Source organism: Lissotriton vulgaris, chromosome 5 (genome assembly GCF_964263255.1).
Source record: "Lissotriton vulgaris chromosome 5, aLisVul1.2, whole genome shotgun sequence".
Taxonomy (NCBI): domain Eukaryota; kingdom Metazoa; phylum Chordata; class Amphibia; order Caudata; family Salamandridae; genus Lissotriton; species Lissotriton vulgaris.
The window spans coordinates 2026112503-2026140239 of NC_141693.1; the positions used below are offsets into that span (position 1 = coordinate 2026112503).

The window sequence follows — 27737 nt, forward strand, 5'->3', positions numbered from 1 at the left end:
GAAAAAAAAGTCCTTGTATAACTGTATAGTATTATTTGGAAAACAAAGGGCTGGTGAGACAAGTAAAGTACTCTCTAGACCCGACCTCAAAAATGAAGTTACTGGGGTACTTGATTTTGTTAAATACTGCATCATATAAAAGTGGCAAAGTTCAGAATGTGACAAGCATCCAGACAAACAAGTTACTTATCTTCAGTCACACCTTTCCTGGTAGAAACTCTAACTGTAGATTCCCCACCTCGTGAATTTCCCCAAGGCACCAGATTTATCCAGAAGTTTTCAACCAAGTCCCTTGCGCATCAACAGGCGGCATTGTGCAGCTCAATGTCAGGTCGGAAAGTTCCGATTAGGACACTGGAACCACTAAAAGAGCACCACCAGCGTGCGCAGACCTCAGTTCCGTTCTGATCTTCGTCCGCACCCACTGGTGCAGAGCAAGAGAAATCTGAATACGACACTGTGTATGCGTTCGATATTGGCATATTAATAATGATCTATAGGAAACAATTCAGCAGACCAGGGAGGGTGGTTGAGGAATCTGCAGGTACACAGAGTCTCTACCTGAAAAGGCGTTGTTACCCAAGTTACGCAAGATGTTCTTCCGATAGAGACTTCTAACCGCAGATTCCTCGCCTTGTCAATAGATACCGAAGCAGTACACCTCCTCTGATGGTGCGTATGTTAAATGGCTCCTACCAGGAAATCCTGCAGGCCAATCGGGTAGTGTCCATCATGCTAGACCTGGCTACCCAGGCAGTAGTGTTTGGTACACGTGTGGAGGGCTTCCAAAGTAGCAGCCCCGCAAATGTCCATGACTGGCACATTACACATCAACGCAGTGGTGGTGGGTTTTGCTCTGAGGGAATGAACACGCAAACGTTCTGGGGCTGATTTTTGGCTGGCCCATAGCAGATCTTTACACAGAAAACATTCCAGTGGGAGAAAGTGCATTTTTGTATCACTTTCCCTTTCTATACTTCAGAGAAGCCCACTAAGAATTGATCGTTCAGGTAATGGTCTCTGGTCTGATCAATATAAAAACTTTGCGACCTCTTGGGTTAGATGATGCAACTGCACGTCCTCTTTAGCGGATTGCGGTGGAGGGTAAAAAGGACGCAACTGCCTTCAATAGAAAACGCACTTCTGTCTGGATAACCAGTTTGTCTGGGAAGATGTATATGGAGGGACCACAGACAAGGCCAGAGGTTAACTCACTCACTTGACGGATGTTATGGCGATGAGGAACGCTGTTTTGATAGTGAGCAGGTGGAAGGACAACTGTGCATTGTCTTAACCTCATAGATGCTATTAAACATTCCTCCCCAGTGCTGCGCTGTCCATTGGAACTAGTGCTGAATGGACGTCCAATGGTCGTGCGCAGCACTGGGGAGGTAGTGCTGCCGTCGGCCAATGCACCGAGGCAGCACTTAAGGGGTTAAAAAGGAGTGCACATTAAGTGTGTGGGAACCAAATTAAAGTCCCAGTGAGTAGTCATAAATGATGTTGGTGGGGACCAATGGACCAGCCCCTGCAAAAACCGCGCCACAACAAGTCACTTGAAGAGGGAAGGCTAATCTGGCAAATGTAGGAAAGCCGGACGTTAACCTTTAACAGTTCCCGCAGCGAGGACTTGCGGGGCGAACGACAGACAGAACAATAGAAGACCTCATATAAGGGCATTCAGGGGCTGAATGCTTGGAGTAGAAGACCGAGCAACAAATGTTTCCCAGCGTCTGAGGTACGTAGACTTTATGGGTGAATGCTCAGCTGCTAAGATGACACCAATCCTGTCAGGAAGAAGATCAAAACCATCAACTGTTACCGCTCAACCTCCAGGCATGGAGGTGTAGACTGCACATGCTCCAGTGCGAACCCGGCCCTGCTGCTTCGTCATGAGGTCCTCTCAAAGGGAAAGCTGGATTGGAGAACATGTGCTCATGGCCAGAAGCTCCAGGTACCACTCTCTCTTTGCCTAGTCCGGTGCCACTAGGATGACTTGGGCCCGGTGTCTCACATTGGGCAGGAGAGGGAGGGGTTGAAAGGCATATGGGAGTCCTGGTGGAAGGAGTCTCCAACAGGCCTGGGAACTCTGACAGGTAAAAAAACATGGCACTGCTTGGTCTATGTGGCGGCAAATAGACCCAGCCGGGGTCTTTCCACTGTTGGAAAATACCCTGTACATCGTTATGTGTGTAACTTCCATTTGTGATCCGTTCGGCTACGTTGGCTGAGTTAGTCTACCTTGGCGTTTAAAAATCTTGCCAGTTGCTGGGTGATCAGGGAGACGCCCTGGGCGTTCAGCTTCAATGTGCAGATCTACAACAATCAATCAAAAGAAGGCGGGACTAGGAGCCTTTCAAGGTCCAGGTGCTCCTATCTGGAAGTATACGCACAAAAGGAATCAGCTACCCTCCTTTTGTACAGAATCCACAACCCCACACTGCACCTCCGAGGGTGAAATTCAAAAATGGGGCGCAGGCCACTATCCTCCTTCCAGTATGAGAAAATGATAGGAGTAACAGCCAGTCCTGATCCCAGATATCTGCACCCTCTTTATTGCTCCCTTGGCCAAGACAGCGACAGCTTCTCCATGGAGTATGGACATGTGATGCTCTGGGAATGTTTGAGGTAAAGATGGCATGTTAAGGGGATAAACAGGAAAGGAGGGAGTATCGGTGCATAACAAACAAGGCGGCTAGGCTGCAATCATAACTAGAAGACAAATGTACCTTAGCTAAAAGATCCCATGGCTGGATGGTCCTCCAATCCTATACATCACTCCGACCGGTGGAATACCTCGGTAAACACTCGCCCCACTTGAAACGCAAGTTAATGGCAACCAGATTTGGGGTATTACCAAGCCTGGCTGATCAACCTGCATGGAAGTATACAGGCGTCAAAACATGTAGCTTATGTGGTGCAGCGTGGCAAGATTGTATCCATCTCATATGTGTCTGCCCCAGCTTAAAACCGAGACGCGTATCGCTCCTACAAAAGGCTTTTAATGACAGAGGGATCCGAACTTGTAGATCCGCCATCTTTAGAGGACTCGGTACGACAGACCCTCGGCTGACCTGTAAAATGAGGCAATTTCGACTATTTTATGAGAAAAACTATTTGGCTGATGGAAGCCGGCCCTGCCGACCCCGGTAATGTTTAGTGTCTTTATTGCAATTTTAACATTTTTAAAAAGTTTTCAATGTTAATATTTGATGAAACCGTAATCACGACAACAACCTTGCGACACAGAATCACAAACTAATTTTTACTGGTCTCATGATAGGGATATCACTTCCAGCTTTTAGGATAAAATAAGTAACATGCCATCTTTTTTATATATATATATTTTAAATCATTTATTTGTTATTAAACTATTGATATCCTATTTGCATTATGACATTGTTATGGTTTTAATTAACTTAAACAATAAAGATTTGAGTGCCACAATCAGGAGCACCCATTGATATCTGGTGATGCGCCTCCAGACAGAGGTAGACCGGGACCTGGATTTCCCACTGGCTGACTGCGTGCCCCCAAGGCCAAATTAAAGGGGTGCTGCAGAGAGAGGGTTTGAGGTCTGGGTACCCTTTGGAGCCAGGTCTAGAGAATGGCGATGGCCTTCCTGTCTTTGAAACACTCAAAGGCAGAGTCAGGCTTCGCTTCGAACTGCCAAGAGCCGTCGAAGGACATGTCCATTAAAGACAGTGGAGAAGAAACAAGTGCAACGAATCCAGGTGTGGCGCCTAGGCACCTCGCTGGTTTAGACTCTCCTACCCAGACAGCCAGTTGGGTTCAGATCAGGTCGAATAGAACAATGTTTCCCAAACTTTGGGTTACGACCCATTGGTGGTTGCCAAAGTGCAGGCAATAAATAAAGATGCCTTCAGTCTGTATTTATTGTGTTAGGGATTCAAAGACGGAGGTCGAATGTCAGGCTATTTCTTCCCACGGAGTCTGGTGTTTTCAAACTCCTCTCGCTTTGCAGTCAGAGAAAGAAAAATATAGTGAATGATGTGACAATCCTGCCGGGGTGAATGAAGAGGGAACGGCAAGCTGGAGGACGTCTTTAAACACACAACGTGTAAAATACCTGTAAACGAACTGTACACATTCAGCAGTTGGGAAAGCCAAATGAAGATCTTTTTTCTGTAACTTTGAAGTGTGATGGAAACAAAGGTTTTAGTAGGATCAGGTACACACACAAGGAGGGCCCGAGAAGAGAAGAGGGACCAGCGAGGGCGAGGGCCACAGTCAATAACTCAATACACAAAAAGCACTCAGGTCCAGAAAAACTGAGTGACGTCACAGAAGGGAAACAAACTGACTTACAGGGGGTGGGGGTGTCCCTTTTAAGGACAGATTCCCTCACACACCAAAGGGGTCATGCCTCATAATGGGGAGTCCTCCTCGCATCATGAAGTCAAGTCATGAATCGGGCTACAAACCTCTCACTGCGAGGGAGGAGCTCAGGGATGTTTTCAGATGTACTGGGTTTTCCTAAAACCCAATGAGAGCAAATGGAGTGATGGGAAAGGTGCAGTGCAAGGAAGTGAGCAAGTAAAACTAGCTACAGGGTGAGCCAGGTGAGTTTTATTCTTGCCACCCTGTGCCAGGGTTAAAAACAGAAGACAGAAAGTGTGGCTACAATCATTAGATGCAGGCGCGCTGAGTAGTGATCAACATGTTTCAGCCTAAAACGAACACATCTGTCCTGGCACCCATGCGACTGTGAGCGGTTGATGCAGCATGCGCACCTATGGCAAACAGCCCAGGACAGATGTGTCACTCGATAGAATATCTATATATGTATATATACACGTGTATATATATATATATATATATATATATACATATATTACCTACTGGCTATCGCCAGTAGGTATATATAGTTAGAATTTTTTCTCTATGGGACTTTTGAAAATTCTATGTCTAATAACTTTGGCGTTTGTGGACGGAATCGGCTGAAATTTTCAGGAAAATGGCACATTTTGATTCTGAGCAGCCCCTGAAAATTTAGGGGGGTTTCGTCAAGGGGGGGCTGAGAAAAAAGGGGGGTCCCAAAACGCGTTTTTTCCATTCATTTTTCCATAGGGCGGTTGGACTCACTTTTAGCTCGAACGGCTGAATGGATTTGCACGAAACTTGGCAAAATTGTAGGGACTGTTAGCCCGATGTGCCTTTGCTAGGTCTCAATATATGTGCTCCAGTAGTTTTTGAGAAATTAACGTTCAAACCAAGATATCTATCTGTAACAGCGCTCTGGGCAGCGATCCGGTCCGCTTACTTTTCGCTTATCGGAACTTTGCGCGCAGAAAGCTGATTGGCTCTCCGGTGTCTGTCAACATTCTAAACAGTCCGGAGCGGACGCCATCTTGTCTCTCGGTAGGATCGAGAGAGAAGAAAAGGTGGAAAACGAAAGGGGAATTTAATGAAAGGGGGCAAGGTATCCCCCTCTTGACCCCCTAGGAATGTTGTTGGGGTTATTAAAGGGTCCCGTGGGGAAAATAAAAAAAAAATGATTTTTCACGGTAGAAGCGCGGCCGCGAACTGGTAGCGAAACGGGAATTCGCCATTTTGTGCTTCGTTAATTAAATTACTAGTTATAAGTGGGTGCGGGAGACGTATCCTAATCCCCTATGTTTCCTGAGGGTGGCTGAGGAGGCTGATATATGTTGATACATCTCTTCCAGCGGCTGTGCGTGAGCTTTTTTTTTTTTGCTGCGTGACAGTCCGGAGCGGCCGCCATCTTGTCTCTCGGTAGGATCGAGAGAGAAGAAAAGGTGAAAAACTAAGGGGGAATTTAATGAAAGGGGGCAAGGTATCCCCCTCTTGACCCCCTAGGAATGTTGTTGGGGTTATTAAAGGGTCCCGTGGGGAAAATAAAAAAAAAATGATTTTTCACGGTAGAAGCGCTTCACGGGCCGCGAACTGGGCCGCAAACTGGTAGCGAAACGGGAATTCGCCATTTTGTGCTTCGTTAATTAAAGTACTAGGTATAAGGGGGTGCGGGAGACGTATCCTAATCCCCTATGTTTCCTGAGGGTGGCTGAGGAGGCTGATATATGTTGATACATCTCTTCCAGCGGCTGCGCCATCTTGCCTTTTTTCGAATGCCACAATTTTGTCGTGCACGGCAGCCATTTTAGATGCCAGGCTGGTCCCAGGCTATCACCTAACCCTGCGGATGTAGTTTATGGCCCCAGCTGTAGAGAATTCAGACATGCCAATCCTCCTGATTCAGGCGTGTGAGTACTGATTTCAGTGCTAGTCTCCCGCCTCCCGATTTCTGCAAGCAAAAACCCGGGGGCATATTACGAACAACTAGCGATAATTTTTGTCTCTAACTTGTTTAGAGACAAAAATTATCGCCGCACATCGGCGATTTTTATCGCAGATAAACCTTGCTATTATCGCAGAAAAGTCAGCGATATTCATGTATTATCGATCTAATGCTCTTAGCCATGTTATCCACCTCCCATTGGATAACATGGCGAAGAACTGCTCAGGGCAGGTGAAAAGTCAGCGATATTCATGTATTATCGATCTAATGCTCTTAGCCATGTTATCCACCTCCCATTGGATAACATGGCTAAGAACTGCTCAGGGCAGGTGTTAGATTTTGGAGATATTCGCGCTTAGCGCGAATATCTCCAAAAGTTGGTAATAGAAGGTAGCGATGTTAGGGACTGTTTCCAGTCGCTAACATCTTGGCACGCCACTTTGCATGTCATTAGTGATAAGTATCACTGACATGCAAAGTGGGGCCGAAGATGGTCGCTATCTCCTTTTAGCTGTCACTAACTGGTGTTAGCGACAGCTTGGTAATAGGGAAATAATTTTATCTCCGCTTTCATGGCTTTTAAAGCCAAAAAAGCGGAGATAAACCCCCTTGATAATATGCCCCACGATTCCTTGGGGGTTTCAGCTGACAGGGCTTGGTATTGTGTTACATGGTAATTTTTCCATGAAACGTCAGAGGGTCGATGCAGGGGTTCTAGAAGAGGTGATAAACCATTTAAGCCTCATGAACAAGCGCATGGTCTTTTAAAGATTTGTGAAGTACTCGGGGCGGCGGTGTGTGTGTGCCCTCTTTCAGGAGCGGGCGGGGGGGCACTGCCAGCAACTTGCCAGGTCAGGTAGTGTTCAACACGTGCATCACCCTTTCTCTGCCTGCTATTGCGCTCCATGCTTCGGAAAGGTAAGAAAAAGAACGTGCATTTGAGTTTGAAATGTCCGATCCTGCAGCAGCACACTTCCAAAGCCCACACATGACAATAACCCGATTCAAGGCCCCATTCACCCGTTTTTAAAAAAATAGATAACACTCCAACAAAGTAAGGTTATAAAACTTTATTAACTACTAACTTTAACGAACGGAACAAAAACTAAAAACATTTAAACATTTCTCAACACAAAAAGCAACAATGGTTAGAAGCTGTCTTTTGTGCGAATAGTCCCAAGGCAGCACAACGTGCAGAGTTCTGGACGGCACCCAGGTGATGTCGCCTGGGTGCCGCACTGGTTTAGGGATCCTACAATGCTGCTCCGAAAATTGGCGTGGGGCGTCCCGGGTGGGGCGGGGGGAGGCCTCGTCAGTAGCGGTCTGTTGTGCGAATAGTCCCAAGGCAGCACAACGTGCAGAGTTCTGGACGGCACCCAGGTGATGTCGCCTGGGTGCCGCACTGGTTTAGGGATCCTACAATGCAGCACAGAAAAACAGCGTGGGGCGTCCCGGGTGGTGCGGGGGGAGGCCTCGTCAGTAGCGGTCTGTGTCCAGTGTCACATGGCTGACACAACATGTACGACAGGCACCCAGGTGATGTCCAGTAAACTGCCGCACTGGTTTTGGTATCCTACAATGCTGCTCCGAAAATTGGCGTGCGGCGGCCCGGGGGGGGGGGGGGGGGCGTGGGGGAGCCGGCGTGAACGGGCCTCCCCAGGTGGCGGCCATCTAGCTGAGTTGCGCTCGCTCTTGCGGCCACAGCGTCTCGCTCACCATGTTGTTGAGTTGCTCCCACTCTTGCAGTGCAGCGATAGGCGGCTGCCACATGGCTCTTAAAATGGCGGACAGCTCCTCGGTTTTAGGCCTGGTCCACTGAAATGGTCCTGGGACACTTTGGAACTCGGACGCTTGCCTGCTAGGGCTTGGGCTCCATTCTCGAAAAGCGTCCCCTCAGCCGTGAAGATTGTATAAAAGTCTTGGGGGCCCCCCGACTCCCGCAGGCTTCCGGTGGGGAGCGGCTGCCATGATTGCTCGCGGAATGACCACGACGGAGCCACGAGATGGTGGTGCTCTCATGCTGACGCCAGCTTCAGTCTGAATGATCCAGAAACAAGGTGGGGCTTTCATCGTTTGGGAAAAAAAAATGTTCTAAACCAATGAAAAGTGTTATTTTTAGGTCATATGACCAAGCCTTCCATCTTTAGGAAACCAAAAGTAAAATGAACCAATGAAAAGTTTTATAAACAAGTCACATGACCTGTTATGCGGCATAGGGCTACAAAAAGCGTAGAAAATCCGTTGGCACGTGAGGCGGCGTCAGTAGCGGACCGATGTGCGAATAGGCCGAAGGCAGCACAACGGGCCGAGATCCGGATGGTACCGAGGTGGTGTCCAGCAAATTGCCGCACTGGTGTGGCCATCCTACAATGCTGCGCCGAAAGACGGCGTGTCCAGCTGAGTTGCGGTCACTGTTGCGGTACAGTGACTCGAACGCGCCGAGATCCGGATGGCACCGAGGTGGTGTCCAGCAAATTGCCGCACTGGTGTGGCCATCCTACAATGCTGCGCCGAAAGACGGCGTGTCCAGCTGAATTGCGGTCACTGTTGCGGTACAGTGACTCGAACGCGCCGAGATCCGGATGGCACCGAGGTGGTGTCCAGCAAATTGCCGCACTGGTGTGGCCATCCTACAATGCTGCGCCGAAAGACGGCGTGTCCAGCTGAATTGCGGTCACTGTTGCGGTACAGTGACTCGAACGCGCCGAGATCCGGATGGCACCGAGGTGGTGTCCAGCAAATTGCCGCACTGGTGTGGCCATCCTACAATGCTGCGCCGAAAGACGGCGTGTCCAGCTGAGTTGCGGTCACTGTTGCGGTACAGTGAGTCGAACGCGCCGAGATCTGGATGGCCCCGATGTTGTGTCCAGCAAGTTGCCGCACTGGTGTGGCCATCCTACAATGCTGCGCCGAAAGTCGGCGTGGGGTGCCCCGTTGGCTTATGAGGTGATGTCAGTAGTGGACCGATGTGTGAATAGGTCGGAACCAGCACAAGGCTCCAAGATCCGAATGGCAAGTCCTGGATGTTGAGTGCCTCAGTTGAGAGTTCTGAGCAGTGCTTGTAAGACTGTCTGAAGCTTATTTGCACCTGCTGCAGCTTCACTAGGTCCGGCGGAACTTTTTTCCTTTTCCTTTCTGCTTCTTTTCCTACAATGCGTTTCATCTGAAGACACGACCAGGTCCCTGAATGTGTGCAGGGGGACGCTATTGATTGAATGAAAATGGCGGCTTGACACAAAGCTGACTCAAGCGTTACTGTTGGTGCTATACAGACAAAAATTGGTTTTCAGTTTGTACATTCTTCAGGTTTTTTTTTTCCATCCAAGTCTGATTGAGAGTTTGTAGAAAAATGGCTTCAGATTTTCCACATACTACTCTTCAACATTCTTCCTAAATGTAACAATGTGAAACTCACTAGGAGAACGGCTGTTTCTGTTTCCTTTCAAAATGCTGCCAACAATATTTTCTGAATGGAAGACACCATCTTGTAGCATAAAGGGCCGAAAGGGGTTCTGGTCTGGCCGATGGTTGGTGGAGACATTTTGACTATATCTTGGACCTGCCCGGCCTCGCCCAAAATGGCGCCGGTATAAATGGGACTCGTAACTCCTTGCCCGCAAATGTATATCTAGAAAATGTTATTGTAAGTGGCCCTGTCGTATTTTAATTACAAAATGTACGTCCACCGATTCCGCAACTGTTAGACACCTTTGTTCTTGTCACCTAATGGCCCGCTCGTTACGTTCTTCTACAATGTAAATGTCTCCTCATCATATACGATTTCAGTTTGCTCCGTGGCCGGCCCACGTGGTTATAGGCCCGTATTTGTATACTGACATTTTCACAATAAAGGTTTTTAAAACAAAACACGGTAGTAGTATTTACATTTGTAAAGTTTTTACTTTTAGTGACTGTTTTCGAATCAGTAAAAGGCAAGTGAAATAAAGCAGTCCAATTACATGACGGATAAAAAGGTATAATATGTAGGAACGCAGTAAAGATAAATGGTCAAGGGCAGTTGTGTTTTTCATGTCTGCAACATAAAGTGATCGATAAGAATCTGATAATCAGGCGTATCGGCGACTAAGACAGCAGGCCGAATCTCTTTTACTCAACGGCTCCGTCATGGAAGGAAGAAACGCCCTTTTTCTCGAAAAAGGAATATATTTTACTTGCAAGACAGTTGTAAATTTTCCGGGAAAGTACATTAGCCTGGAATATTATAACATATGTTTGAAAAAAAAATATTGTTCGAAAATAATAAAAAGCGTAATTTTTAGGTCATATGACCAAGCTTTTCATCATTAAATTAACAAAAGTAAAATGAACCAATGAAAAGTTTTATTAACAAGTCACATGACCTGTTATGCTTACGTTACGCGCTGCGCGCCGCGCCTCGGATCACTTCCGGGTGCGCTAACGCGGCGTGTCATAAAACGCATTACGCGACAACGTAGGTCAAGAATATAGTCTAAATGTCTCCACCAACCAGCGTTCAGAACACAACCCCTTTCAGCAGTCCAAAAAGTTCTGTTAAATGACAACAGAGGGGACAGGCAACAAGAACCATCAGTCAAAGAGGGGAGGGCAAGTTCTTCTCTTCCGGGTCATGTTGGGGCGCTACCGGAACTGATCGAATTGGTAGTCTATAGTGTTTCTGGATGTTTCAGACTAAAGCTGGCGTCAGCATGAGACCACTACCATCTCGTAGCTCCGTCGTGGCCATTCCACGAGCAATCATGGCAGCCGCTCCCCACCAGAAGCCTGCGGGAGTCGGAGGCCCCCAAGACTTTTGTAGAATCTTCACGGCTGAGGGGACGCTTTTCGAGAATGGGACCCAAGCCCTAGCAGACAAGCGTCCGAGTTCCAAGGAGTCCCAGGGCCATTTTAGTGGACCAGGCCCAAAACCGAAGAGCCGGCCGCCATTTTGAGAGTCCTGTGGCAGCCGCCTATCGCTGCAGCGCAAGAGCGGGCGCATCTCAACTACATGGTGAGCGAGACGCTGTAGTCGCAAGAGCGGGCGGTAAACAGCTGAATGGCGGAAGAGGCACAGTGTAGCAAAAGCGGGCGGAATGGCAACTAAAACGATAAAGGGGCGCCCCACTACAGCTTGTCTTCAGGTCAAACGGATTGTGGGACAAGGTCCAGAATTGAAGAGTCATCAAAAGGCAAAAAGTTCCGCCGGACCCCGGGAGCCGGCCGCCTATGTCGGGGGCGATCTCAGGCTACACCAGTGCTATAAGACTTGGGGAGGGTGTCGGAGCCAAGCGTCTTCTCCGAGTCCATGGCCATCACACCGCCCCTCAGGGGCCTCCGTCAAGCTGTTTAGGAAGGTAACATATCACATTGTTTTCTAATGCAGTCAGGTCCACAAACGACACTCACTTACTTTGAGAATAGTGAAGCTGCAGTAGGTGGAAATAAGCTTCAGACAGTGTTACAAGCACTGCTCAGAACTCTTAACAATGGCACCCAACATCCAGAACTTATGCTATTTGAGAATGGTAGTGACATCGAAGCATCTCAGGGACCAAAACCATTAACGTACTTTCACGTATGAAAATCTTACTTGGGGAGGGGGCAGGAGCGAAGCGCCCCCTCCCAGTCAGCGCCACCACACCGTATGTTGAAAATCTGAAGCCATCGTTCTACAAAGTCAACCAAACTTGGATTGAAAAATCTAGAAAAATGTACAAACTGAAAACCAGTTTTGGTCTGCATAGCATCAGTAGCAACGCTTGAGTCAGCTTTGTGTCAAGCCGCCATTTTGATTCAACAAAGCACAGGCATTGAAAAAGGCTGAAATTCAGAACTCTAAACTATGGCACCCAACATCCAGGAGCTTGCCATCCGGATCTTGGAGCCTTGTGCTGTTTTCGATCTATTCACACATCGGTCCACTACTGACATCATCTTATAAACCAACGTTATGTAAATAGTTTTTTAATAAAATGTTTTACCCTGTTTCTTTGCTGGTGTGTTGTCTATATTTTTAATATTTGCATAGGGTTTGTCGTTATTTTGTGCGGGATGGGTGATGGAGCCGAGCTGTCTTGCAGCCCTCATGGTGTGGAGCTCAGTTCATCTCACTATTTTCGTATTTCTCATGAAGGGTTGTTCCTAATATTTCTATTTTAGCGAGGTCAAAAAGAGATCCAATTAGTGGCCTACTGATTTTGCTCGATTACTTTTATTTTTTTACACGATTTTTCACTATCTGCAAAGACTAAACAGAGTATTGCGACTTTGTGCTTGTTTGTAAATAGAGAATGATCCAAAGAGAACCAATTCTAAAACAGTAAATGCTTGGACAACAATCAATCAAATGGAGAGACAAGGAGGCACGACGGATTACAACGGTGGTAAAGGCCTGCGTTAACTACCCTTCAGTATCTGCAAAGAGAGAGTACTACTAAGACAAAAGAGGGGGGGGGGGGGGGGTGCAGCGTTCAAAGCACATCAGCGTGCATAAATACGAAAATGTTTTTATCTATCACGTACTTGACATTTTAAAGCTTTTCATATTTGCTATTAAAAAACCAATGAAATTCACAGAAAAAACCATAGGTTATAGTGGATATATAGTTAGGAATTTGCATTTAGAAAACCTTGAAAATTCAATGAAAAAACCATTGGTTTTAGGCCATATATAGTTAGGAATTAGCATTTACAAAACCTTATTTTACTCGCATAAAACCATTGAAATTCCATATATAGTTAGAAGCGCTAACTATATATCGCGCACCCGCAATCCACTGCTGATGATGTCACATATTACATCATTCATGACATGGTCAGTGACATCACTGATGACATCACTGATGACATCTCAAATGACATCACTGATGACAACTCAAATGACATCACTGATGACATCTCAAATGACATCACTGATGACAACTCAAATGACATCACTGATGACATCTCATTTGTCATCACTGATCACATCACTTATGTGATAATACAATGAACCTCTTCAGACTCTAATATAACCTTACATACACTCAGTATAAACAGACACTCACAGACTGTCACTCATCCATGGAGTTACTCACACACCTACTCAGTCATGCAAAGAATCAATCACACCTCCATTTCCTCAACTATAAAGTTATACACATCTTACTTATTCAAACATATAATAACACATATTTATTCTCTTATATAATCCCGGATACAAGCTCACAGTGATCGATACAGCCACTCACACATTCACTGGCTCTTATGTTCAGTTATTTATATATCTCAACTCTCACATGTATTGTGTTTTACATACGTACTTACTTGCACATGTAGCAATGAGAAATCCATTCACTCACCAACACACCCATGCATAGTCAACCGCCCATATAGCTGTTTCCACATGCACTCTTGAACTCATACTCCTAGTGAATCAACTGCTTACACATCTATGCACAGAGTCACGCACCTCCCAGCCACCCACACACACACTTAGCCTCCCATTCAAATACTTGGGCAACCAATCAATAACCCATATGGCCACTCTTATAGCTACTGATCAACACATGCAGCAGCTTACACAACAACAAACATACTGATGCACAAATTAAGACAGTTTAGTCACTAACCCATGCACTCAGTGAGACACATTTAATCACTCACTCATACAGTCAGTCATGCACCTACTAAATTCTTCATCCAGACACTTATACATCCACTCATTCTTCAATATGTGAAACATATTTAAACTTTACAGACACATACAATCACTGGATGTTGTGATCAGTGATGTCATCAGTGATGTCATTTGAGATGTCATCAGTGATGTCATCAGTGATGTCACTGACCATGTCATGAATGATGTAATATGTGACATCATCAGCAGTGGATTGCGGGTGCGCGATATATAGTTAGCGCTTCTAACTATATATGGAATTTCAATGGTTTTATGCGAGTAAAATAAGGTTTTGTAAATGCGAATTCCTAACTATATATGGTCTATAACCTATGATTTTTTCATTGAATTTTCAAGGTTTTCTAAATGCAAATTCCTAACTATATATCCACTATAACCTATGGTTTTTTCTGTGAATATATATATATATATATATATATATATATATATATATATATATATATATATATATATATATATATATACATATACATACATACATACATATATATCTCCTACTGGTCGCCAGTAGGTAGTTATAGTTAGGATCTACTTTCCATAGGAAAACCGCAACATTCTATTGGGAATAACTTTGGCGCCGGTGGACGAATCTTCGCAAATTTCTCCATGAAAATGGCCCGCTCCGCTCTGCTCCTTCCCTGAAAGTTTGGGGGGATTCGTCAAGTGGGGGCCGAGATAAAAGGGGGGTCCCAAAACGTGTTTTCCCCATGTTAATTTCCATAGGGCGGTCAAACTCACTTCTAGCCCGAACGGCTGAATGGATTTGCACAAAACTTGGCAAAATTGTAGGGACTGGTAGCCCGATGTGCCTTTGCTATGTCTCATGATGTGTGCTCCAGTGGTTTTTGAGTAATTTATGTTCTAAAAAATATATATATCTATGGCAGCGCCCCGGTACGGGCACCGGGGAGCGCTCCGGGCGCGCCACGTGAGGTGCGCACGGAAAGCTGATTGGCTCTCGGGTGTCTGTAAACATTCGAAACAGTCCGGAGCGGCCGCCATCTTGTGTCTCGGTAAAATCGAGACACAAGAGGTGGCAAAAACAAAGGGGCAAATGACCATAAGGGGGCAGAGTAGACCCCCCTGACCCCCTAGGTTTGATGTGGGGGCCATAAAAGGGCCCCGCTGGGCAAATAAAAAAAAAAAAATTCGATTTGCGCGGGGGGGAGCGCCCGGTGCGCGGACCGGGGAGCGTACCATGAGGAAAAAAGAATGACAGAGTTTTTAAAAAATGAAGCCTTTTTTTCCATAAATTGGAGGTAGTTCAAAAAAGAACTGTTTTTTTAATTCTTTTTGTTGTTTTTTTTTTAATTGTTTTTAAAAAAAAAAAAACTTTTCTTGGCTTTTCTGAACATTTTTTGTTTTTTTTGTATTCTTTAAGGGGAGAAACAAAAAACAGGGATTTCAAAAGGGCTCAACAGGAGAAAAAAAAAAGTGGAACAAATTAATGTTTCCTTGGGCACTTGTGGTTATCCCAAGCACGATTAATAAGTGTGATGCATTGCTCTCCATAGCATATTGTTTGTCCACAAAATTTACAAACCATTTTTAAATTTGAAAATTTGGTTTGTATGGTGGAGCATGTCTCCCTAACTTCCGGTCCTGATGGGGTGGAAACATTAGTTTGGGAGGTGCTGGCAGAAGATTGGACAGGGTTTCTGGCCAGTTCCCTGACCTCTGCCCTAGCACAGTTATTTGGATGCTTTCGAAGCATATGCCTGATCATTGTGTGGTTGCCAAATTAGTATTTTTTTTGTTGGGATTCCCCCTTGACAGGTCCTGATGACAGATTAAGCAGGTTGCTTTAGGTGCATTTACTTTTTTTTTGTCGTTGGAGATTGAAAAAAATTGCCATATGATGTGTTCTTTTGGTTTGTAGGTAATATTGTCCTCTCGGACGAATCTACTCTCCTCCTCCTCCTCATCCTCCTCCTGTTCTTGATCTCCACCACTGTGAAGTTGTGGAGGTCCTTGTGGTGGTGGTGGTGGTGGTCCAGAAGATCCAGCAGCTGCAGCTAATGTAGCCATTTTCGACTGATATAACTGCAGGTCTACCTCTCTCAAAGCACAAAGGTAGAATAAGGAAAAAAGGTGGGGGCTTTCATCATTTGGAAAAAAAAAATATCCTGAACCAATGAAAAGTGTTATTTTTAGGTCACGTGACCAGGGGTTTCATCATTATGAAACCAAAACTGTTATGAACCAATGAAAAGTGTTATTTTCAGGTCACATGACCCGAAGCGCTTCCGCTACGCGCCCCGGGGCGCGTCACGTAAGCGCGCCGAATGCTTCCGGGTGAGTTTACGCCATGCGTATCACGCGGACGCGGCTACGCGATACGTCACGATCATGTTTTCGTTCGCGACATTGGCGCTAACGGGACGCTCCCCGGTACGTGCCCCGGGGCGCTTCATAATACTACGCTTTCCGGGACGCTCACCCAATATAAAAATAAAAAAATTGCAAAATTGAAGGGACTGGTAGCCCGATGTGCCTTTGCTATGTCTCAAGATATATGCTCAAGTGGTTTTTAAGAAAATTAACTTTGAAAAAATATATATTGGGCTACATTGGGCTATATATATATGTTAGAGCCCAAATGTAGCCCAAATGTAGCCCAATGTAGCCCAAAGATGGCCACCAGAGACAAAAAATACAAATGTAGTCCAAATATCAGCCAGATGTAGAGCAACTATAGCCCAATGACAGAATGTACCAGAGGATTCTAAAGAACAACTAGAGCGCTAACAGTCTTACTTATAAAGTGAGACTTATAGTTAGGAATTACCATTAAAAAAACCTTTGAAATTCACTGAAAAAAACCATAGGTTTCACACCAGTTATAGTTAGGAATTAGCATTTAAAAAACCTATGAAATTCACTGAAAAAACCATAGGTTTCACACCAGTTATAGTTAGGAATTAGCATTTAAAAAACCTATTAAATTCACTGAAAAAACCATAGGTTTCAACAAGGTATAGTTAACTGGAAATTTTAATGACATAAAACCATTGAAATTCCCACGTTATAGTTAGTTGGACTCACTATAACTTGCGCGCCTGCAATGCACTGCTGATGACTTCACATATTACATCACTCATGATATGGTCAGTGACATCACTCATTATATCACTGATGACACCATCCTTGTGACAGAGTGACAGACCTCCTTTCAGTGTAATGTAACCCTTGAAACACATATTCAAAAATAGAAACTAACATTTTCAAAAAAATGGAGATACCCATACCAGTTACAACAACCAATTCAGTAATTCCACCATCTATATACACATCCTCTCATTCAGCAACAGTTCTATATAGTCACTCATACATATACTCACTCATCATATGTAGTGATACACCTATACATCCTGTTACACACCGACAGTCATCCAAAAGTTACTCACACACATACTCACACATGCAAATAAACTATTGAACATCCATTTATTTGCATATACAACTATACACACACTAGCACATTACTTCTAAGGAAACTTACACATACTTACTCTATTAAACAATCACTTATAGAAACACATACTTATTTAAACAGGAACTCTTTCAATCTCTCACTCTCACATATACTCACTTTTATACATCAAAACTCACATATACTAGATTAAAACATATGTAGTTACTCATAAAGACACTAGTGAGACAGGCATTCACTCACTAACACACACATATACACACTCATCCACCCATACAGTCCTGCACATATGCTGTCTTCAAAACACATACAAACAGTGAGTCAGTCGCCAACCCATGCAGCCACTTATATACAAAGTGAAACACTGATACAAATATTAAAAAATTAAAAAATTACTCGCTAATATATGTATTCACTAAGATACACTTAATAAGCCAGTTAACCAATCAATTTTTTTTTAAAACATCCATTTAGACACTTATTTAAATAGTTATTCTTCCATCGACCTTTACATATACATATATAAAACATATTTATTTTTCAGAAATACACACATTCACTGGATGGTGTCATCAGTGATGTCATGAGTGATGTCACTGACCATGTCATGAGTGATGTAATATGTGATGTCATCAGCAGTGCATGCAGGCGCGCAAGTTATAGTGAGTCCAACTAACTAGAACGTGGGAATTTCAATGGTTTTATGTCAGTAAAATTTCCAGCTAACTATAACTGGTGTGAAACCTATGGTTTTTTCAGTGAATATATATATACACATATCTGCACGTCTCCCTCCCTGATGGGCCTGATACCTCCCTAAACCTTTGCTCACCAGATCAGCGAGGTTGGGCTGCTCCCCACCCATGAAGGGCCGGTGTTTGCCAATGGCCTTCACCCAATCATCGGCTGCTTTGTACAGGTCCTGGCGCACGTCATCCTGGAGGTGGTGCCTGTGATCAGAGAGATGACACAATTAGGAAACTGAGACGTGTGGGTACTGTTACACACACATGGCCCATACATATGCACAAGTGTGTGGAACACCACCAGAACACCAGCCTGATTCAAACACTTCACCCACAGCACGTAAACACCCTCTCAATGTATACGGCGACATACATTCAACACAGAATGCGCATTCCAAGCACATACCCGACTCCCTTCACAAATTACAGACCGCACAGCGCCTACATGGTTAACCGATACCAAAGACATGTGCATGCTAGAAGTAGTGCACATTAACATTCACATACTCCTCTAATATGCACACTAGACACGGCACATACAACAGTTCACATCGCTCACATGTCATTCACAGTGTTTCTAAGGCACCAAACGGGCAGCTGAGCCCTTTACAGACAGGGTCACTGAAGGTATGCTGCAGGGGAGGAACACATTATGAGGCACAGATAACTAAATGATGTGGCAAGTAAAGGCAAATGATGCAGCACAATGCCACATTATGTGGCAGGATCACCATTTCTTCATTTTACGATGTTAACAGTGTCTGGCAGATGTTGCACCTCCTCAGTATCACTGCATGTGATACTCCGCAGAGGAGGGGACGAGTAATGCGCAGTAAGCCTCCTTGCTCTGCATAGTTTTAAGCAACTTTAGATTTTGTGAACTATAAACTTTTTTTTAATTTGTAACTTATGCAGATGATGATGGCTTTTGTGGCAAATTCATACTTATGCAGAAAATTCCATAGCATCGCATAATTCCAATTGTCCTGTTTATAATTTACAAGAAAGGATGGAAGAGTGCTCAGAAGAAATGATCACTCGTGCACTGGAGGCAGGGTGTGCACACAAGTGCCAAAACAGTGCAACAGACGTGTATATAACACCTCTCACACATGAGCAGTGGATGCAGTGCTGTGCACACACACAAGTACCAAAACAGTGCAACAGACGTGTATATAACACCTCTCACACATGAGCAGTGGATGCAGTGCTGTGCACACACACAAGTACCAAAACAGTGCAACACACGTGCGTGAACACAAACACCACTCACACGTGAGCAGTGGATGCAGTGCTGTGCACACACACAAGTACCAAAACAGTGCAACAGACGTGTATATAACACCTCTCACACATGAGCAGTGGATGCAGTGCTGTGCACACACACAAGTACCAAAACAGTGCAACACACGTGCGTGAACACAAACACCACTCACACGTGAGCAGTGGATGCAGTGCTGTGCACACACACAAGTACCAAAACAGTGCAACAGACATGTATATAACACCTCTCACACATGAGCAGTGGATGCAGTGCTGTGCACACACACAAGTACCAAAACAGTGCAACACACGTGCGTGAACACAAACACCACTCACACGTGAGCAGTGGATGCAGTGCTGTGCACACACACACAAGTACCAAAACAGTGCAACAGACGTGTATATAACACCTCTCACACATGAGCAGTGGATGCAGTGCTGTGCACACACACAAGTACCAAAACAGTGCAACACACGTGCGTGAACACAAACACCACTCACACGTGAGCAGTGGATGCAGTGCTGTGCACACACACAAGTACCAAAACAGTGCAACAGACATGTATATAACACCTCACACATGAGCAGTGGATGCAGTGCTGTGCACACACACAAGTACCAAAACAGTGCAACACACGTGTGAACATAAACACCACTCACACATGAGCAGTGGACGCAGTGCGGTGCACACATACACAAGTACCAAAACAGTGCAACACACGTGTGTGATCAGAAACACCATTCACACGTGGGCACTGGATGCAGTGCTGTGCACACAAGTACCAAAACAGTGCAACACATGTGTATGAACACAAAACCACTCACATGCGAACACTGGAGACAGTGGAAAGCACATACACATGTACCCAAACAGTGCAACACACGTTTATGAACACCAACACCACTCACACATGAACAATGGATGCAGTGCTGTGCGCACACACAAGTACCAAAACAGAGCAAGACACATGTGTGAACACAAACACCACTCACATGTGGGCACTGGATGCAGTGCTGTGCACATATGCAAGCACCAAAACAGTGAAACATACATGTATGAACACAAACCCGACTCACCTGGACACTGAAGACTATCCTGTGCAGAAACGCAAGTACCCAAACAGTGCAACACATGTATGTGAACACAAATACCACTCACATGTGGGCACTGGATGCAGTGCTGTGCGCACACAATAACCCAAACTTTGCAACACAAGTGTGTGAACAGAAACACCACTCACATGTGGGCACTGAATGCAGTGCTGTGCACACACACATGTACCAGAACAGTGCAAAACACATGTATGAACACAAACACCACTTACACGTGAGCACTGGAATCAGTGCTGTGCACACACGCAAGTTCCAAAACAGTGCAACACACGTGTGTGAACAGAAACACCATTCACACGTGGGCCCTGGAGACCGTGCATCCTGTAACAGATAATCCTCGGACATAAGCTCAGACATCACAGAGATACATTTTGGGTTCAGCTTTCTTTTAGGAACATCACAGCATTTTTCATGAATTGTGATCTGGGAGGAAATGTGACGTCTGATCTAATCCGGTCTCCCCCTTGGTCTTAGTGCGGTGGTTGATAAGTCAATATTTGATACCAGAGTATCTTCTCTGGATCCATACTGTCTGAGTAGGATACCAGCATTCCTGTGTACCTGATAAATTACTGACTGCATTGTGGCTAATCACCAGGGATTCAGCTCTGATGATGAAAAGACCGCATTCATTTGATCGACTCCGTCTAGGTGAGTCCAGCAGGCCATGGAGCGCTGGTCATCAAGAAGAATGGGAATACTCGGCCCATCTAAAGAGCCCAAGTCAAAACAGCCCTCGACAGGGCCAGGATGACCAAGTATTTGTGAACGAGTGTAGCGCGGAGTGGACTGTCCTGAATGAACCACGCCTCTTTTTGGGGGACCTTGTGTTCCCAAAAGAGTGCTCTCAAATAGCATGTAAGTGTACTAGAGATTGACTAGTTTTACTGTCTATGGCGCCAAGTGCATCTCGGATGCTCCTCTCATCAGACTTGGCAAGTGAAACCAAACTAAAGATCAGCATACAGACCTCCGTTTACAAAAAACGCCTCAGTGAAATTAATAAAGGGATGAATTGGAACGAGAAATTTCTGTCTCAACAAAAAAATACTAAAATGGCAAATGGATATTAAAACCGTAATCACGAAACGCTGTACCCCTTTTTAACAGAGGATAAAGATACCAGTCTTTACAATAGCAACAGTATGCACAAACACACAAAAGAAGAAACCCTAATCACAAAGTTCTGACAAATGGAGCAGCGGCGAGTAGTATACAGGCCTCCCCCAGAAGGGGTTCACCGATCGCTGGGTGCAAACGCTTTTTCACCCCAGATATAGTGGAAGAATAACTTTGGGCGCTTCTCACCTCACCAATAGTTACCCCTCAATCACCAGCCTGGTTTAGTGACAGGAAACCAATGGATATACTGGTCGGACCAAACACAAAAGGTGGCCAGGAGAGAAGGAAAGGATGCCCTACTTAGGACGAGCAAACAAATGTGATAGTGAACTTACGACACTGGGAATCACCAGTGTTTTGTATTAAACAAACACCTGGCCAGAAGGACTACTCGCTTCTAACGTCACTGTGAACGTGCAGAGTTTGTTTTAACAAAATACAAGTACATTTATCATTTGCTAAACATGCTTAATAAAGGGGGCAAAAGCAAACAGACACAGAGCTTTGGCGTGTCACACAGTATTTAAGTCCCTAGCTAAATGTACCCAGAAGAAATTCTAACATTTGATCAATTGATGCTCAAAAAAGTAAAAAGAAAAAAAAAAAATCAACTTAAACCCCCCAGGAGATGAAAGAGATTCACACTCTAGTATGTCCGCCTTTGAGGCAGTTATCACACAATATACTCGAGAATTCCGATCTTTGGATACTTCTGTTTTTAGGTCTTGCCTGGCGACGCAGCGCGAAATCACAGTCGCCAGCGAGATCTATTGTTGCCGAGTTGGAAATGTGCATGCACGCGTGAACACGCACGTACAGCCATGCGGTGTGCACATCTCCTGTCCCCCTTCCGTCCTTAGCAGCCTTATGCACTTTCACTTTCCATTCCCCCCGTCGGCTGCACGCGTGAAATACACAAAATGCCCCAGACATGGGAGCGCACTGGTGCTTAAAATAAAATATGCCCCGATGGAGTGGCCTGCAATGGCAGGACTGCTCAGGACAGGCACTCGCTAGTGCCAGCATGCAACCCCTCTCACCGGGCTGCTGTGCAGAGACTCAGTTTGCGGGGATCCCATGCGACGCCCTGCAGGGGCTCCCTCAGTATACGGGAGCCCTGTAGAAACAGACGCCGCCTCTCCACTTCACCCAAGCCCCCTTTTTGGACCCGGGACTTCGACCGCAACCGCGGGGCTCTCCCTTCTTCATGGGAGCCCCGCTTCAACGAGCCACACCGGCCTCTTCCGGCCGCGTCACAGGCCCCGCCTATGTGACAGGCAAGAATGTCTAACTTCCTCTTTTTGTTTCTGTGCTCTGAATGGCTGGGCACCTTACGCATACGGACAGGAGCTGTGCACTTTGTACGCAGCACATCCCCTGTTCCCGGAGGCTAGTAGTGCGCGCATCGTGCGCTTTCACTTTCCTTCCCTCAGCCCCCCGCCCCCCCCCGTTGGCTCCACGGAGACAGCTTGTCAGCGGCGCAGCTTTTAACTCACTTGGGGGCGAGATGCAAGACAAAGGCCACCCTGAGCTCTGCCTTTAATAGATGCCCTGCTTACATTTAATTGGCTGTGTGAATTAAGCACATCACTCCCCGGCTGTCACATTGTAGGGGCCATGGTTTAAGGCAGGGCAGAGCATGGGAATGAAAAGGCATCCTACAAATCACGTCAAACTTATTTGTAAAGAGAAGTCCTCCCTGTCGTGAAATTAAAACAACTCTCTCAGGCCACTATTGCAGCAAGATCAGAGCGGCTAAGATAGTCTGTGACATGTGTGAGAAGATGTTTAGTGGCCAGAATTACTGCGAAGCTGTTAGGGCTGGGGTAGTGTCAGTCATGTCTGTCTCAGTGGAGCGTCGTACGGCCTTCAAAATGGATGTGAGTCCTATATCAGACCAACCTGGCATGACTGGCTCTGTTCAAGCCCTAATGCCCTTTCAGTGACTGCCTTGCCAGAGAGTAAGCCAGCGTACCCAAAACAGCGGAGCTATCGCTCATGATACAGGTCGATGAATGGTACGTTTCATCCTCACACGGTCCTACACCTCGTTAGTCGAGCCGTCCTTGGCAACCAAAAAGAGTTTCTGGTTGTTCGTCCTTGTGTTTCACTTCCGTTCTCGAAAAAGTCCATGAGTGCAGCCAGATGGCTGCAGGTGCGGCGGGCTGTCGGGGACAGACTGCACCCGGTGCTGTCAGGGCTGGGAAGGTTTGGGATCTCTCGGACAGGAGTGGCAGTAAAAGCTGACTTCACGCCAGAGAACTATGCATGTATGGTGTGACGCTTTTCCAAATCCCTCGCCAAAACCCTGTCCAATGCCCCATCATCCATTGCCTGCCCTATAGGTCATCACCTGCCCGCCCCTCCTATGGCCATCGCCCTCCTCCCTATGTCCCATTGCTCACAGCGGCCTGTTCTTTATTTGTTTAATAAGTTCTCTCTTCAGTCTCCCAAACTCAGAGGAACTGGGAGGGGCTGAGCTCGAGTCCCTGGCCTTAAACACAACTGTAAAAGCCTGGAGCGCAGCTCTCAGCCGTGGCTGGGTGTGGCGGCAGAAGCCATCGATTATCGCCTCCAGGTGAAGCAGGAATCCTTTGAGTGCATGGGAGGATGAAAGTGCCCTCGGGCAGCTGGTCCTCATCCTTTCATCCCCCCTGACGCGAGCTCCCGAGCCCTTCATCCATAACTTCCTCCTTGCCCCTCCTTCTAAGTGCGGTTCGTGGGGTCCTTGCTCTGCAAGCTGGAGGAGCGTGGAGAGTGGATGGAGAGGAGGAGGGCCAGATAGTTGGGGTAGAGGGGGAGAAGGAGGGGACGTTCAAGCTGCACCTTTCCAAGCTTCAGTATCCTTTCATCACGCAGAGGTGCCGGCTGTGGTCAGCAGTGGAAGCATTTTTTGATTTGCCTCCAAGGTTAGCTCTGTTTGCACAGGATGTGGGAGATGTTTGGCATCCTGATTAGTGTTGGACATTTGAACCAGTCCGTCATGGGGAAAAAGTGTTTATTTTCGAAAACGGTGGCATACTTTGATGCATCTTCATGACTTTTGACAGACCATCCGCATGTTTGGTCCTCTGTGGCATGATACGTTTTCATGGCCTAGTAACTTTGGAGCTGGTTAGTGCATATGTGAGGATGTTGGCAGGCTGCCTTAAGCCAAGCTCCCTGCAAGTATTTCTGGCTTCATGCAGATCTGAAGCGGAAGGGCTAGACTATGGGAAGGTGGGTCAAAAGTGATTTGATTTGATAATACCTTTGGCTTAATTTCACGGCCTTGCACATCTTTCGGCACAGAGCCCATTCTTGGTACTTACATTGCATGCAAATACTTCAAGAGGGGCACAGATAAGGGAGGATATTACAAAAAAAAGCATTTGCAATGCAATAGGTCTCGCATTTACGCGAGTTTGAGCTATTGACATTGCAAATAACAATGCATTTTATATTTGTATTTGTTTTAAAAACATAAATTAAAGGCATTGTCATTTACAATGCCAATAGCTTTAACTTGTGTAACTGTGAGATCTATGGTAATTGCAAATGCTTGTTTCACTTTAAGTAGTAGTAGTAGGTTAGGTTCATAAATGCCGTATCGAGATAGCAGTGAAAGGGGGCCTGTTTTAGGTGTTGAGGAAAGTTGGACAACAGATGAGGCGTTACCCCACACTGAACCATGAAGCCTGTAGTTTAAAATGATTCAGGTTTAGGTTCTAGTAGATTATGGACTAGTAGGGAAAAAATCCTTTTCGCATGCTATGAATGACCATCACAGCTAGGGAGTCCTTTTATCCTGATGAAGAACTCAGACCGTCTGGGCTTTAGTATAGGTCAAAACATGTTGGTGGTTCAGGGAGTCCAGATAGTCAGATGAATCATTGCATTTCATCTGTTGACGATACCTTTTTTTAAAAATCATTACCAGGGGTACTTTATAACAAAGGAATTTTCTTGGGTATACCCAGAGGTATGTTTAATCTTTCTGACCTGAACTGGACCATTGCATTTGTCCTGAAATAAGATCTATAAGAACTTCCATGTCCTTGGACCCCTGTTGAGTCCGCTGGGTGCCATTGTTCCTACCCCAGTGTGAGAGCTCGCCGATGATGAAGCATGCTACAATACGCTGCTTGAGACTACTTCTTAAATATCTTTTTATGACCCTACCCTCTCCCTCTTAAAAGTGAAGACAGAGGTGATCATAGATTAGAATTCTCAAGCATCGTGTGTGATAACTCTCAACAAAAAAAACCAAATCAAAACAAAAATCAGAGACTCACTTCAAAATGTACCATCTGAAGAACATAGTGCACTGAGCACTGCATTTAACAGATGTGAGCTAATTAGTAAAAAGTCCAACAAAGGCGGTGCAATAGTTATGTCCACAGAGGAATACAAAAAGGAGTGCCTGAAACTTTGTGACACAAATAGCTACAAAATTCTATCAGAGGAACTCACAAAAGAACTTGACATCATAAAAACGATGGTTTATGGGGCAGAAATTGCTGGATGGATTTTAAACCTGAAACAGAGCAGCTCATTAAACTGAATCCAAAGCACCATATTTTTATATCCTTCCAAAAATTCACAACTTAAGAAAAGCGGCTCCTGTTCGGCAGCCATACCAAGCACCAGTTCTCTTCTTGAACCAGTATCTATTTTCTGCATCTACTCTCTCAGACCACATGCTGCGAAAATGCCTTTCTTAATGGAGAATATTGAATATTTGGGAGCACTGACTTGCTAATTGGCTTGGAGGCAACATTTTGAATTGATAGTAATTTGGAAGGAAGTGCGACGGAGGATATAACCCTCGCTCCCCCTTTGCCTCTGTGGTCATGTGGTGGCAGTGCTGCACACAGAGAAACACAGAAGTATACCAGAATACCAGTCACAACTGTACACTACTGGCAGTCAATACTATAGCCAGCTATGATGATCCAACTGCCTTGTTTTACTCCTCAGAATGTTTAGCTTTTTTCCCCTCGGCTGTGGGTTTCATCGATATATATTCTACCGCAGTCAGAAGAATTGCTGAGGCAGAGAATGAAACTCCTTTTGCAGAACAGTTATAAAAACATGGACAGCTACATAGGTGCAGGAAAGGAGGTCCTGTTCCAGACTTTCAGGGCCCATCAACCAAGTCTTGAGTTTTGTTGCGGTTGGTTTCCTCTAAAATCTGGTTGAGCTCTTTAACTCAGACTGGTCTGGTACCTAGAAAAGCACATGTACACCCTCATCTACAGTGGGGAAAAACCCAACAAGCAGGTCCTTTTCAAGTTGTACACACCAAAAGACCGAACAAGGCAACCAAGAGCGATAACATCAATGAACGGCAAGAAAATAAACAAGCCAGCGCAAAGCCAGTAATAAGTAGGGGTGGACAGAACTCTTAAGTATCACTCTGCGGAAATCCGCAGAGTTGCATAAAAACTGAGTTTCCATGGAGTTCCGCAAGCGGGCAGATTTTGGCACGATACGCTGAGTGGCTGATTTTTAGCACTTAGAGCTTGTTCAAAGCTGTAAAATTACTGCGAAAGGCACCACGTGGCGCACCAGAGAGCGCTGCTTCTTTCTGTCGTTCGAAGAGATTTTTAACTCATGCAGCAGCTTTCTCAAAGCTAACGGTTACGACCTGCCATGACCGCCTGTGTTGAGAAATCTCACTGAGAGGAATTCTAGCGCCTGAAATTCACGCTAAGGGACACAAATTCTCCTACGTCAACTGAACGTTGGTGAGCCATGCGGCGTGGAATTTATTGCCCAACGCTAGTAATAAGGACCCGGCATCCCTCTCCTGGAGACATAAGAAAACAATCCTTATAAGGTATCAACATGAAGCGGCTCTCACTGCTTCTAACTTGGCACCCACAATAGACATGAGTAGGCCATCAGTATGACCGGAAGTGGACCGCGTTTGGACTTTGATTGTGATACAGATTTATACATCACAAGCAGATGGAAAAAGGGCAGCCTCAGCTACATACACTACCAGGAAGCCTGGGAAGACACAGGATCACACTGGCACCCTTTCTACATCCCACAGATATCACTGTTTATACTCTGCATGGATTCCTTTACAGAGAAAGGATCCTTTGGAAAGAGGTAAGCACCACCTTCTCGGCTTGG

The 27737-nt window shown here is 45.5% G+C and overlaps 1 protein-coding gene across 1 annotated transcript in view; it reads right to left on the reverse strand.

The window, feature by feature from the left end:
* PTGES2 (prostaglandin E synthase 2) overlaps positions 1–27737 on the reverse strand; it is a 74683-nt gene that overhangs the window by 2890 nt on the left and 44056 nt on the right. Inside the window, exon 6 of the mRNA XM_086924898.1 lies at positions 18203–18320. Coding sequence (XP_086781024.1) covers positions 18203–18320 — 118 coding nt within the window. The remainder of the gene's footprint in view (positions 1–18202; positions 18321–27737) is intronic.